The sequence below is a fragment of the Schistocerca serialis genome, chromosome 1 (genome assembly GCF_023864345.2).
Source record: "Schistocerca serialis cubense isolate TAMUIC-IGC-003099 chromosome 1, iqSchSeri2.2, whole genome shotgun sequence".
NCBI classification, from domain to species: domain Eukaryota; kingdom Metazoa; phylum Arthropoda; class Insecta; order Orthoptera; family Acrididae; genus Schistocerca; species Schistocerca serialis.
In genome coordinates this window covers 1,126,840,374-1,126,855,582 of record NC_064638.1, presented here as the reverse complement: position 1 = coordinate 1,126,855,582, position 15,209 = coordinate 1,126,840,374, and the positions used below count along the sequence as shown (strand labels likewise).

The window sequence follows — 15,209 nt, the reverse complement described above, 5'->3', positions numbered from 1 at the left end:
ACCATGTCTCTGTCCCTTGTCTCCGCGGCACCTCCCACTCGCTGTACTTGCATATGTCAACAAAGTTAAGGAAAACCAGAAAGGGCTTCGTTTCAAATGTTAATGCCCATTACGAGTATGCAAAACTCAATTTATTTCACCAGAATTTGTTATGTATAACAGTGGAGTGCATAAATATGCATTATGTATAAATAAGGTTTAAATAACTGTTTTTATGCGCATATATAAGGTTTAATTAACACATTTTTAAATTATTTTCTGCTGAGAGTGACAAAACTTTACTTATAAATAAGAATTACACAGAACAGAGTTACATATAAATCAAATTCAACTGTATTTACAAAAAAAAAGGAAAATTGACATGAGAAAACTGTAAAATTGCAAGGAGATGGAATAACTGGCCAATATTTATCTTCTTTTGCCTCCTGAAGGTAAATACTGAACAGATATTTTGTCTTTTTGTTGGCACTGTTTCAAAGTACAGTATACTACCTACATGTGTCATTACCCACAAAAGGTGCATGGGGGCTAAAATAAAAGTACAACAATGTTGTTCCTGTGGCTGATAAAATGATTGCATTTTTCACTACGGCATGTGAAATGTGTTAAAACAATTCCTTTCTGCACCAAGCACAGAAAAGTTTCACATTTCCTGCATTTTACAGTAGACTCTCTCTGAGCATAAAGTCTACATCTCCGCTTTTGCCCCATACTCTGGCCAGTGAGCAAAACTGTCATATCATGTACTCACAGGTACAGGAGCTGCTGTTTATATCTTCTTCTGGTCTTGATGTCCATCCAATACTCGAAGTCAGACTTTCTCTTCCAAGAAAAGTTAAGTCATTTGAAAAGTTCTGAGTAATATTGTATAAGAACTCATGACTGAGACTTCATCTTTGCGTTTATAAGCAATTTTCATTGCACAATAAAAACAGTGCTGCAAAAACGAATCAAACTGCTACAATGGTAACTGATGCTTATATAACTTTGCAAGATGTCTGCTAAAGATGCACACTATTCATACACTTTTCACCAGAGGTTGACAGAATATCACTGTGTATGAGACACTAAATGTTGCCTGCAAGCACCATTACCCATTCGAGGATGAAACTTTAAACACATTGCAAAAAACAGTGTCCAATTTTGATGTTGCTTGAGACCAACATTGGCAAATAAAGGGTTAAAATCACTGACTGAGTCTGCAAAACTCTCACTTGTGACTAATCACATGTGGAAATGTGCTACTGAATACATTTTTACCATTGCCTTATACCCAGTACACAAGCAAACAGTAGTCTCAGATATTGCAATCAAACTGATGATATGTTTTTCAACCACTTATGAGTAAGTTCTAGAACTTAAAAAAAGGTGGCAAGAGCACCATTCCTGCATGCTTAAACCACTGTTACATTTCTGTCTTAAGCCTTACCATTTGGCATAAATTTGAAGTCTTTGGATAAATGGTTTGTTAAATTCTACAGACATTCACTAATTAATGAGATTTAAAAAAAACGGTTTGGCACAGCGCAGTAGCCATATTCCATTGCTGAACACAAGGAACTTGTGATTATCTTTTTCTGGGTACGGTTCACAGTCGTAAATTTTTTTAAACACATTACTGTCATTTAGCCAAATGCAAAAGGGCAAAATTGCAAGTGTGGAGTTGATAAAAAAAATAATTTTAACAGTTGAAGGCAACAACAACATTTTTTTTCAACAAGCTACTCTTACTGATGGTAGCCACACAAATTACAGGTAGTGTTGTCACGTAAACCAAAAAACATTAAACTATTGCTTGACAAATACTAAAATTTTTCAATTTATTGTTGAGCTTGCTGACTTCACAACCTATATTTCTGGATGAATTCTCTCTTCTGTAGCACATTCCCTAATTTTTAATTACTTCCTGTTTTTTTGTTTAGTTTCTTTATTGACCCTAATAGCAGGAAATATTACGATAAAAGTTGAAGATTAACTACCTAACTCTGACTATAAACTAAAAACAATACACTGACTAGAGAAAACTCAGCATTCAGTGGATGTGTAAGTGGTGGATACGCACATAAACATAAATTTGACAGCAGTAGTTCAATTTACGAGCTAATGTTCCCTTTCAGAAAAAACTCAAGAGTTTCAGTGTTGAAGTCCTTGTTTATGAGTCTATCCACGATTCAATACTCTGCTATATGGTGAATGGTTTTACCTTCACCACTGTCTGTACAAGGTAAAACACAAAAGTTCCCAGAATACATCAATAAATAAAATGATACTTTACCTGGATCTTATTTACCACCATCACCTTCACCTTCACAAAAATTCCCTTGGGGGTGTATGCATCACCCCCAGCAGTTTTTCCAGGAACTGAAAGCTCCTTGCAATACATTTTTCAGGAGCCTGTTTTGTACCATTTGTGATTCTGTTTGAAGCTTCTAAACTGTGTGAAATCTTCAGCTATGTAACTGGAGTTTCATTCTGGGAAATAAAATACTGTCACCTGTCACCAGATTGGGTGAATGTCATGGATGAGGAACAACTATCATTTTCTTTTCAGTGACAAATTCCAGGCTAAACAATGCAGGGTGTGACCTCGAATTGTCATGGTGGAGGAACCGATCACCCATGTGTCACTTTCATCGGACAAAATCTTCAGGCACATCCCTTACGAAAGCCCAACATTGCACACATCCTCTATTGTCTGCCTACGATCTTCCAGCACCATATTCCAAATTGCAGTAACATTTTCAGGTGTAATGCCATTTGATGGCTGTTCTGAATGGGGATCATCATCAAACAATGTTCTACACTCCTAAAAATGTTTAAAACAGTCATATGTTTGACTGTGACCTTCCCCAAAAGCATGCTTCAACATGCCATGTGTTTATGTAGTGATCTTTCTGCATCTGAAACCAAAGTTTACACACACAGGTTGTTTCCAGCCCCCCCCCCCCCCCCATTGTCCATTTCACAAGACATGCAACACCCAAGAATGGGAGAATACACATAAAAACTGTGTGTGACCACCAAGCACACAGCCACTTGTGCCCTAACTCCAAAGGATGAATGAGGCACTACCTGCTTATGTTTCATCACACTAGCTAGATTCCACCAACATCACATCCATTCCGGGAACTTTTGGGTAGCTCCTTGTACTACAGCCCATGTTCTGAAGCGCCATGTCAACACATTTCTACATCTATGTACACATTCCACCAGCTTGCATACAGTGCATGGAGGGTACCACATACCACTACTAGTTATTTCCTTTCCTGGTCCAACGCAAACAGAATTGCAGAACAGCAGCTGTCTATATACCTGCACATAAACCCTAATTTATTTTATCTTTGCAGTACATATGCAAAATGTACGTTGGCAACAGGAGAATTGTTCTGTAGTTGGCCTCAATTATAATTTTCAATAGAAGCTACCATGCACGTGCAGCCCCATTCAAGTTTAGATTATTTCAAAATCCAACGCTAAAAACATAACACTATCAGTACAGATCACTGCTGTGGCAACTGGCTGGTAAATATTTGTGACAAAATAAAATGATCATGAAATTGAAATGTTTAGAAGCTGAAATTTCATCTACAGTTGATCATAAAAATAGGATATAGAAAGTACGACAAAGGTATAAAAAGTGAAAAAGAACCTTCAATCAAAATGCACAAAACTTGCAGAATATTTCATCCTTTTCCAGAACTCCATTCTGCATCTTTACTTTTCTACTTCTGGCTCATCCATTTTCTTGCTTATTTTTAATTTTCGTTTTTCTGCATTCTACTTTCATTATTTTTATCTACATCTACATTACACTCTGCAAGCCACTTAATGGTGTGTGGTGGAGGGTACTTCTAGTACTACTAACTGATTCCACCTTCCATATTCCACTTGTGAATAGAGCTTGGGAAGAATGATTGTGGGTAGGCCTGAAAATTTTGCATTTTGGTCATTTCGCGAGATGATGTGGGAGGAAGTGTCCGACTCCTCCCGGAAAGTGCTTTCCATAATTTCAACAGCAAACCTCTCCGTTATGTACAATGCCTCTCTTCTACCACATGCCATTCGAGTTTGTTAAGTATCTCTGTAGCACACTCACACCAACTAAATTATCCTGCGACGAAATGTCCCGCTCTTTGCTGGCTCTTCTTTATCTCATCTATTCATCTTACCTGGCAAGGGTCACAGACTGATGAACAGTGCTCAAGAATCAGTCAAACAAGCACCTTCTAAGCTACTTCTTTGATGGATGGGTTACATATCCTTATGATACTTTGTATGAATTGCAATCTGCTATCTGCTTTTCCTACTATTTGTTTAGTGTGGCAATTCCACTCAATAACGCTCTGGATACTTTTCCGATATACTGTTTCCAGCAATTTGTCATCACTAGTGTAATTGTACAGCAGTGGATCTCTTTTACTATGAAGATGTGAAATACATTACATTTATTTACGTTCACAGACTACTGCCAAAGACTGCACCATTCTTCAATCTTCTGTATGTCACCGACACTTTCTACAACACCATTCATAAACAATGTAAACGGTAACTATCGTATCACACTTCCCTGGGGCACTCCAGAAATTACCTTTACAATTGTCAATTTTGTTCCATTAATAGCAACGTGTCGAGTCGTATCTACAAGAAAATCTTGAATCCAGTCGCAAATTTGGATCACTTGGTAAGTTCATATTTTTTTCACTAAACAGCAGTGTGAGACCATGCCAAATGCCTGCCTGTAGTCCTGAAGTCAAGGGACATGGCATCAACCTAAATGCCATTGTCTAAAGCTCTAAGGATCTGATGGACGGACAGAGAGAGCTAAGTTTGCTACATCTATTTGCAGAATCCATGTTGATTTTTATAGATGAGATTTTACATAAAACACAGCACTTTACTCTCTCACTCTATTCTCTACAATAATAATTTACTGCTAACTCTAGTATAAGAAGAGCAAATGTTGCTTATGCCATGAGTCCAGACAATGAAAATGTTGTTAATGAAAGTGAGCCAGACAAATGTACAGATTGCAAGGTTTGTAGGCAGAGGTGTCGCAAAGTTGGCGGAGACCCTCAGCCTCACAGTCACTAAGTTTCATAACTACTGTGGTGGAGCCTTTGTCAGTGGGAAAGTTAATAAGGTCTGGATTGTTTTTCAGGTTACAGAGTGCTTTGTTTTGTACAGAAGTGATATTGGACACACTGGGGAGTGATTTAGGAAAGGAAGATGACTGGTTGGATGGATGGATGGATGGATGGATGATGAAAGGGATGAAACTACTGGGTCAGCAGTCCCTTTTTCCTCACTCAGACAGGTCTACATGACTACAGATCACAGACAGCCTATCGTGCAAAACCCAGGGGGCAAAATAAAAATAAATAAATAAATGAATAAATAAAATTAAATAAAAAAGCCAAGGTCTTCGAAAGGTCAATGAAGGCAAAATTAGGGACAAAAAGAACAAAGGGAGACAGAGGAAGAAAGCGAGGCAGGGTGTCCCATCTAGGGAGTAGCTGGAAGCCCCCAAAAGCAGGGTGCGATGAGGGGACATACAACCCCCCCAGCCCCTGCCACTTACCAGAGGTATTCCACTCGGAAATTCCCTAGGAAAGACTAGCAACATGGACAGGGCATGAGCACGGACAGACAAAAGATTAACAAGTCTAACAGATCACCCAAGAGGGGGGAAGGAGAGGAAAAGAGCAGGTTGGGTGAGGAACCGGTTGGACCATTGAGCCCAGACAGCTGCAGCCCAATCTGGACAGAGGAGGCAACAGTGTGTTCTGCCAACCCCTCAATGGACTGATAAGGTTAAGTGGCCCTCCCTTAAAGAGAATGGTAAAAGCCCCCTTCACAAATAAAATGTAACACTGCTGCTGAGGCATCATCTCCTAATAACAGGGGTAGCAAATCAGTGAGATCCAGAGTCCGTAAAGGGCGGAGACGAAGATGAGACCAGTTTAGAAGTGAAGCGTTCCTGGAAAGTTACCGGGCGATAACTGGGTAGAATGGGAGGAGGATCATAGGTGGGGGAAGGTTGGAATGGTTTTAAATGAGGTTCTATGTGCGGTTTTGGTTATCTATTGTCAGTGAGGTATGTGGTTAAGAAATGTTTCCACTATAGAGAACGAGTAAATGAAAGAAGGCCTTTACAACCCTAGTCTGGCTGAACTTAGCTGTACAGTTAAAGGTGAGGCCTTCAGAAAGTGCTGAGACCTCTGAAGGATATGTATTACAAAGTGTTATGTTGTCAAAACTATCGATCGCTCCACCATCGTTCGGTTATTGGAGGAATGAATACATTTCCCAATTTATATTCATTGCCACTAGATGTTGGTGTCTTCTGTTTGCCTGGTTACCATCACATGCTGCAAAATGGCTAATCTGCAGAAGAAATAATTTTGCGTTCTTCAGTTTGTGAAGTGTAAGTCCATGATTACAGTGCAAAGACATTTAACACTGAGGTACCAAACTGATCCTATGGACAGATAGAACATTCGTAGATGGTGTCGACATTTTGTAGGCACAAAATGTGTACATACAGGGAAGTGTCCTAGCTTCCCTTGTGTTTCCGACAAAACTGTTGCACAAATTCAAACCAAGTTCCAATGTAGTCCTACAAAACCAACTCCTCATGCCAGTCCGGAGTTTCAACTTTCCACAATAACAATTTGGCATGTTTTGAGACATTGGTTGGTTATAAAATCGTACAAATTATAGCTGTTACAGGCTCTATGTCATGATGACAAACACAAACATGTGGCATTTTCTGACTAGCTACAAAATGTTATTGACCAGGTTAACACTTTTGCACAACACATAATGTACAGTGATGAAGTGTCTCTCCACTTTAGTTGGAAAGTAAACAAACACAATGTTTGAATTTTGGGCCTACAGAGCCTACGTGCACACTCTGGACATGCATCTTACGCTTACCTCTTCAAACATCCTTTTCGGATTTGGTTGGGCAGTAGATTTTTTGCGTCTCTTCACAGTTGCAGCCCCTTGTTGATTGGTTGTCCCAGCACCAGTTGTCAATTGATTTAAAGCTACCATTGCACTAGATGGAGGCTGGCCACCTGTAAATGTAAAAGCAAACAATGGAACCTCTAGGTAGCAATATCAACAATGTGATAAAGATAGATTGCTACTTACTGTAAAGATAACACACTAAGTTGCAGACAGGCACAACTAAAAGGCACTTACACACAACCCTCCAGCCACAACCTTTGTCAGAAGAAGAGAAACAAACACCATTCATTTATACAAGCAAGCACACCTCGCACACACAACCGCCAACTCTGTCAGCTCTGGCATTCTGGCCTCAGCTGCCGGAGTTGGCAGTCATCCAGAAAAAATTGTGTGTTCATGAATTGTTCAGCTTATTTCTATTTCAACATCCTGAAACTGTACATCCATGTGACATCCAAATTAATGCATTTAAGTATTAAAACTTTTTAAAACATTATCCAATTTTACATCCTGGACCAACACTTAACCATAAAAAATCATCATCTACTAACATACAAACATTACCTAAACATTAAAAAGTTGGGAAAACAGGTTTTCATAATAAGAAGCCGCAGTTTGCAAAAGACTGAGAACTACACGTCAGAAAAATATCGAAATTACGTTAGTTGAGAGATACGTATACAGTGAATAAAAAGAGTAGAAAATTTTAATGCTTGTCTCATGTTTTCTGAAAGGCAGAACAGAAAAATTTTAAATCAATTGCATCCCTTCTCTATTGTATTATAAAATAATTCTAATTAAATTGTAGTCCATTATTAATAAAATACGATGACACTGTACTAGTTACACAGGAATTTAGAAAATTTATGTAATCTGTACAAATAGTTTTGAAATATATCTTGAACAGTTGTATGTAATGAACAATTTCTGGATATCTACTAACCCAATTCCAACATTGTAAGTAGATCATAAGGTGATGAGCACATGTTGGCAAGTGTTCGGACTTCTTTGGCAATCATTCTCAGTTTTTCGAAGTTCACGAGGCCTTCTACACGGGTATCATTCCCAAGATGAATAAATGTCAGATCTTTCTTCACAACAGGATAAAATGGAATCTGCAATCAGAAACAGAGTGTTAACATTCATTTTGACCCCAATGAAGTTCCATACAATCATTATCTCAACTTTAGCTTATTTCTGAGTACACATATTTTATTAAAAAAATTATTGACAATCACACATACAGTAACGTTATTCAATGTCTGCTTCTGCTTCTTAGAAGTTAAAATCAACATTTTTTGCTTTTTCTACAAGGGAAAAGGTGTTTTCCTTATCATCGTTCTCCTGGCAACCACCTCCCCCCGCCCCCCCCCCCCCTTCCTACACAAAAACAAAAACTGAATTGTCTTTAACGCCATAACACTAACAGACTTTAGTGTCACAACTGACACGAGAATTGCTAATCCCATTGCTGGCAGATAACATCTAATTTAACTACACTTATATGTACTGTAAGGTTGACACATACTACATTTTTGGCGCAATATTATTTTAATATGTTTATTTCTTTTCTTTCACAATGATCTAATTCTGGTTATAGTCCTTCCTTTCTTTCAGAGGGCGGGGGAGGGGGGGGGGGCTGAGTGAGCACTGCAGCAGACTGGGTTTCATCCACTGCCACTGTGTATTGTTGACTGGCCACTGTTGTGCCTGCTGTGTGGGTCAAAGATGTTGAGAAGCTGAAGTCCACAACACTACAGTCTCTCTCTCTCTCTCTCTCTCTCTCTCTCTCTCTCTCTCTCTCTCTCACACACACACACACACACACACACACAAACACACACACACACACATACACACACATTGTTGTTTCTCATCAATGATTGTTTTTTAGAACAGGAAGTTAACTTAAAAAAAAAAGTAATTATCATTTCTTTCTCATCACCATCATTAATGTCGTCCTTTTTTTGCTAATATAGTTATATATTTTTTTTCATCTGAGTTACACAGAATGGAGCTAATTAGCAGGCTTGTGTTCCTTTCTTACAAACTTCTTCCCATGCAACAGGAAAAAAATGTTTTTGTTGGGTGGGTGGTGGAGGAGGGGGGGGGGGGGGGGGGGGTGAGGGGAGGGGTAAATATCTGAACAGCATTGTGGGGCTTGTCCTTGGAACATCTTTGGTCTGCATGACAAGTGTAACACCAGTCAGTCTATAATACACAGCAGACTAACATCAGTTGGCAGTTGTACTCATTAGCACCTTATTAAATAAATAAAATAAAACAATAAAAGAACAATAACTAGAATCAAATCACCGAGAAAAAAATAAACATATTAAAACAATAGTGGGCCAAAAATACAGTACTCACATGCATCAATTTCGTGATACACATCACAAAGTGAAGTTAAAATCAAACAATGGAAAATCCAGAATGGAATGTAACAATATTATGAGAAGGAAAGTTGCCACTCACCATGTAGTGGAGATGCTGAGTTGCAGATAGGCACAACAAAAAGTGAAGTTAAATTAGATATTACCTATGATTGCACCAGCAGCAGGGATATGAACACTAGTGTCAACAATTGTGTGACACTACATTAGGATGCCAGAAGGCAGCACTTCTGCCAAAACATCAGGAAAAACATTCACAAACTTTTTGAAGACACAAAACACAAAGCAGTGATTGTACAAAATACAAAGCAGTGATTGTACAAAATACAAAGCAGTGATTGTGTAGCAGGGGCTTGAAAAAGAGGCACCTGGACCATGCCAAGTGAACATAAACAAATCCAATACAGAAGTGAGAAAATAAATGCAAACATTTGTAACTGGAAATACTGAGATTTAAGGATTCAGAAACATATGCATCAGAACCTGAAAGCAGAAGTTACTACCAAAAATTATTCAAAATTATGAAAGTTCTTGGCAGATTAGAATTCTGAAATGCACCACTCTTGTAATGTCTTCCTTGTATTCATGACTAATATTATCCGAACAGTGGTGGATGTAGGTGTAAAGGAAAAAAAACTGTGATTTATGTTTGGGAGAGAAAAGGATTGAAACACATAGGACTTGTAGGTCTTTTTTTTTTTTTTTTTTTTTTTTTAAAAAAAAAAAAAAACACCATGCTCTATTTCTATAAGAAAAAACATGCGCTATTTCCATAAGAGACTTTCGTAACATAAAGAAGCTTAAACATATTGTAACACTATGGTCTAACAGACAAATTAAGGTAAGTAACTTCACAAATAAACTTATCTGAACTTATTAAAACATCCAAACGTCACAATAGACATTAACCACCACTGAAGTCAAGATGGATATTCAACATGACTTTTTTCTAAGTGGGAAACTTACGATAGGTGGCTGAGATTGCTCGCTGCTGATGAGCTGCCGGTATTTACTCATGTTACGTGAAGGATCCATCAGGTCTTGCAAATCACTAAATAGTCGTTGATATTTCGTTGGTAATTTTTCCCATGTTATCCTTAATCGTGATACTGCCACATGGCCCAAACCAGATATGATGGCAAACATTGAGTTGAAATTCTTGCACTCCTTGCATTGTCCTAGGAAAAGCAACATGGGATAAATACAGAAACAGTACCACTATCAACAACAAATGAAAAATAGTATCAGAAACAAATGAAAAATGCCTAGCTGCTGCTGAAACTTTAACAACTTAACCACACCAAACAGATACACAAATTTTAAAAGGCAGTTACCTCTCTAGCTTCTGTAATTTTTTAATTCAGTTAAGTTGAATAGCCACGGAGACGTGTGCCATTTTCAAGCTTGCTGTGGAACTTAACAGTAGTGATCTAGGTATTTGTTTTATATTCATGATCTGGATCCTCTCTTCGATCTTTCTGAACTCTGAAGACAGGATTTGGTTGGAATTTCCTGGTAGAGCAATGCTATGTGCTTCAACGGGACTCCAATACAGAAAGAACACTGCCTTTTAAAGGCAATACCCTTACCTTCAAGCTACCCAAAATGTAAGTTCCCACAGTGACGAAAGATCGCCATTCACTGCAAAATGTGACTGCACTTGTGAGTAATGCAAGGCGTCACAGTAATACCGTATTTACCCGATTATAAGCTGAGGTTTTTTCCTAAATTCGTTATTCGAAAAATACAAGGTCATCTTATATTCGCAGATTAAACTACTGAAGCTGACACACACATTTTAACACTACTTAATACATTAATATAGGGGTCCTCTTACATTTACAATGAAGCTTTCACTATTGAGGTTTTGTACAAATTTATTTTAATGAATTGCAATGTGTAGAGCTTAGCAAAGAATAACTTCATTCAAATTGGCTCGAGGGTTCCCAATATGCAGAAGCACTCAATACAGTATCAATCCCGTCCGATCAATCATGTGACATTTGACTCGCAGCACTAGTGCAATGGGTGGATATGTCACAAACTACGAACTAAGCACTACAAAAATCTAATGCTCTGCTTAAAAAATTGACAATTTTTGAAACACAGGAGGAAATAGCATTAAATTCTATCAACTCACAAACTTTTATTGTATTTGAATAGGTTTGCAACAGAAGTTCTCATACACGTATGGATACATGCATTTATGGTGCTTTTTAAGTGAAGCCAACATTCAATGGTGAAGAGCTTGTCCTTCAAAAACCATTACATGATTCTCAACCTAAGTCGATCTTTTATTTGGTGATGAGAAACTAGTGATTCATAAAGTGCGTTGCAAATGAAAATTTGATAGTGTCAACAATACGCAAACAAAACTTTGTGAGTTGATAATATTTAATGCTATTTCCTCCTGTGTTTCAAAAATTTTAAATTTTTTAAGCAGAGCATTAGATTGTTGTAGTGCTTAGTTCGTAGTTTGTGACATATCCACCCATCGCACTAGTGCTGCGAGTCAATTAATCAATTAATCCTGTAATACTACACTCTTGCTCTCACAAATTTAAATCCTTTCTTACACCTGATCAAATTCCTGTCCAGTCAACATTTCAACCAGACAAAACGTATGGGACTGTTTTGTACTGTTTCAGTCCCATATCACAGACTCTTGAGACAAGAGTACAGAAGTGTCACAGTTCCGGTGTTATGTTGAGAAGCAGCTCAATGATTACTGTATCACTTCCAGTAAATACTCCAGGCAACTACAATTATCTTCTGTTTATGGCCCCAGGAAAATTTACTTTCTGCAGAAAACTTAGTATTAGGTTGCCTGTTTTTATATTCCCTATATTTAACTACTGAAGAAATCATCGGACATTCTGAATTATATAACTTTACACTCTTTTTTCCTTCTTTTATTTGAACAAATTACCTGTACTTATACAATAAAGGAAAATTATATCAAGAAGGACAAGAAAGTTTATTCTGTCACGTAGTCTTACCCTGGACTGGTCACACGACATCTCACACATGCTAGGCACACTTTATTTATTCACTATTGGTCCATGGATATACTGGAAGACTTGTGGTGCCACCCACTTCCCAATTTAGTTCTAAATGCAAACATATTTTGCTCATCAACACCACATTATTTGCAATACAGTGTTGGAGAGAAGAGGTTGTTTCTGAGGCTGCATCACTGGAGCCTAGTAGACGCCAAATGACCTTTGCGTTTACTAAAGGTAAATATTTTATTTAAACGAGCAGTTTTTAATATTGAATCAAACAATGGAAAATCCAGGATGGAATGTAACAATACCAGAGAAGAAAGTTGCTACTCACCATATAGCGGAGATGCTGAGTCGTGATAGGCACAACAAAAAGATTCACACAATCATAGCTTTCGGCCATTAAGGCCTTTGTCAGCAGTAGACACACACACACACACACACACACACACACACACACACACATGCACGCAAAGGCAATTTGCACACACATCTGCAGTCTCAGAGAACTGAAACCACATTGCAAGCAGCAGCACCAGTGCATGATGGGAGTGGCGACTGGGTGGGGGTAAAGAGGAGGCTGGGGTGGGGAGTGGGAGGGATAGTACTGTGGGAGTGTCGGACAGTGAAGTGTCACAGTTTAGACGGAGGGCAGGAGAGAAGGTGCAGAGGGGGGAGGGGTAAGTAGCGGAAAGGAGAGAAATAAAAAGAAATTAAAAGACTGGGTATGGTGGTGAAATGATGGCTGTGTAGTGCTGGAATGGGAACAGGGAGGGGGTTGTATGGGTGAGGACAGTGACTAACAAAGGTTGAGGACAGTGACTAACAAAGGTTGAGGCCAGGAGGGTTATGGGAACATAGGATGTATTGCAGGGAAAGTTCCCACCTGCGCAATTCAGAAAGGCTGGTGTTGGTGGGAAGGATCCATATGGCACAGGCCGTGAAGCAGTCATTGAGATGAGGGATATCATATTTGGCAGTGTGTTCAGCAACAGGGTGGTCCACTTGTTTTTTTGGCCACAGTTTGTCAGTGGCCATTCGTGTGGACAGACAGCTTGCTGGTCGTCATGCTCACATAGAATGCAGCACAGTGGTTGCAGCTTAGCTTGTAAATCACATGACTGGTTTCACAGGTAGCCCTGTGCTTATCAGATCAGTGATCAGACTGGAGTAGGTGGTGGTACGACGATGTCTTACATCTAGTTCTATTACAGGGGTATGAGCCATGAGGTAAGGGATTGGGAGCAGAGGTTGTGTAAGAATGGACGAGTATATTGTGTAGGTTTGGTGGATGGCGGAATATCACGGTAGGAGGGGTGGGAAGGATAGTGGGCAGGACATTTCTCATTTCAGGGCACGACAACAGGTAATCGAAACCCTGGCGGACAATGTAATTCAGTTACTCCAGTCCCGGATGTTACTGAGTTACGAGGGGAATGCTCCTCTGTGGCTGGACTGTGGGACTTTGGGAGGGAGATGGTGGGAGACTGGAAAGATAAGGCACGGGAGTTTTGTTTTTTACAAGGATGGGAGGATAATTACAGTCAGTGAAGGCTTCAGTGAGACCCTCGGTATATTTTGAGAGGGACTGCTCGTCACTGCAGATGCGACGACCATGGGTGGCTAGGCTGTACGGAAGGGACTTCTTGGTATGGAATGGGTGGCAGCTGTCAAAGTGGAGGTATTGCTGGTGGTTAGTAGGTTTGATATAGACGGAGGTACTGATGCAGCCATCTCTGAGGTGGAGGCCAACATCTAGGAAGGTGGCTTGTTGGGTTGAGTGGGACCAGGTGAAGCAAATGGGGGAGAAGTTGTTGAGGTTCTGGAGGAATGTGAATAAGGTGTCCTCACATTCAGTCCAGACAGTAAAGATGTCATCAATGAGTCTGAACCAGGTGAGGGGTTTAGGATTCTGGGTTTTAAGGAAGGATTCCTTTAGATGGCCCATGAATAGGTTAGCATAGGATGGTGCCATGCGGGTGCCCATAGCTGTACCGTGGATTTGTTTGTAGGTAATGCCTTCAAAGGAGAAGTAATTGTGGGTGAGGATATAGTTGGTCATGGAGACTAGGGAGATGGTTGGTTTGGAATTCATGCGGCGTCTGGAAAGTTAGTGTTCAATAGCAGTAAGGCCATGGGCATTAGGAATGTTAGTGTACAGGGAAGTGGTATCAACAGTGATGAGCAGGGCACCATGTGGTAAAGGGACAGGAACTGTGGAGAGTCAGTCGAGGAAATGGTTGGTATCTTTTATATAGGAGGATAGGTTCCAGGTAATAGGTTGAAGGTGTTGGTCTAGGAGAACAGAGATTCTCTCAGTGGGGGCACAGTAACCAGCCACAATGGCGCATCCTGGGTGGTTTGAGTTTATGGACTTTAGGAAGCATGTAGACGGTGGGAGTGTGGGGAATGGTAAGGGTAAGTAGAGAGACTGACTCTGGGGAGAGGTTCTGGGATGGGCCTAAGGATTTGAGTAGTGACTGGAGATCCTGTTGGATTGCTGGAATGAGATCACTGTGGCATGGTTTGTAGGTGGAAGTATCTGACAGCTGACAGAGTCCTTCTGCCACGTAATCCTTGCAGTTCAAAACAACGGTGGTGGAGCCTTTGTCTGTAGGTAGGATTATACGGTCGGGATCAGGTTTTAGATGGTGGACTGCGGTTCTTTCTGCGGATGTAAGGTCAGTTAGCACGTTGAGGGATTTGGAGAATGATGGTGAGGCAAGGTTTGAGGTTAAGAAATTCTGGAAAGTTAACAGGAGGTGGTTTAGAGGCAGTGGGGGTGGATCACAGTTGGATGGAGGAGTGAACTGAGTTAGGCAAGGTTCAATATTGGTCT

At 39.7% G+C, this 15,209-nt stretch overlaps 1 protein-coding gene across 3 annotated transcripts in view; it reads right to left on the bottom strand.

Moving 5' to 3' along the window:
• LOC126416960 (rap guanine nucleotide exchange factor 2-like) overlaps nucleotides 1-15,209 on the bottom strand; it is a 318,137-nt gene that overhangs the window by 58,142 nt on the left and 244,786 nt on the right. For all 3 annotated transcript variants that reach the window (XM_050084850.1, XM_050084843.1, XM_050084860.1), the window contains 3 exons: nucleotides 10,332-10,543; nucleotides 7,916-8,087; nucleotides 6,937-7,079 (listed from right to left, as the gene is read on the bottom strand). In XM_050084850.1, the coding sequence (XP_049940807.1) occupies nucleotides 6,937-7,079; nucleotides 7,916-8,087; nucleotides 10,332-10,543 (527 nt within the window). The remainder of the gene's footprint in view (nucleotides 1-6,936; nucleotides 7,080-7,915; nucleotides 8,088-10,331; nucleotides 10,544-15,209) is intronic.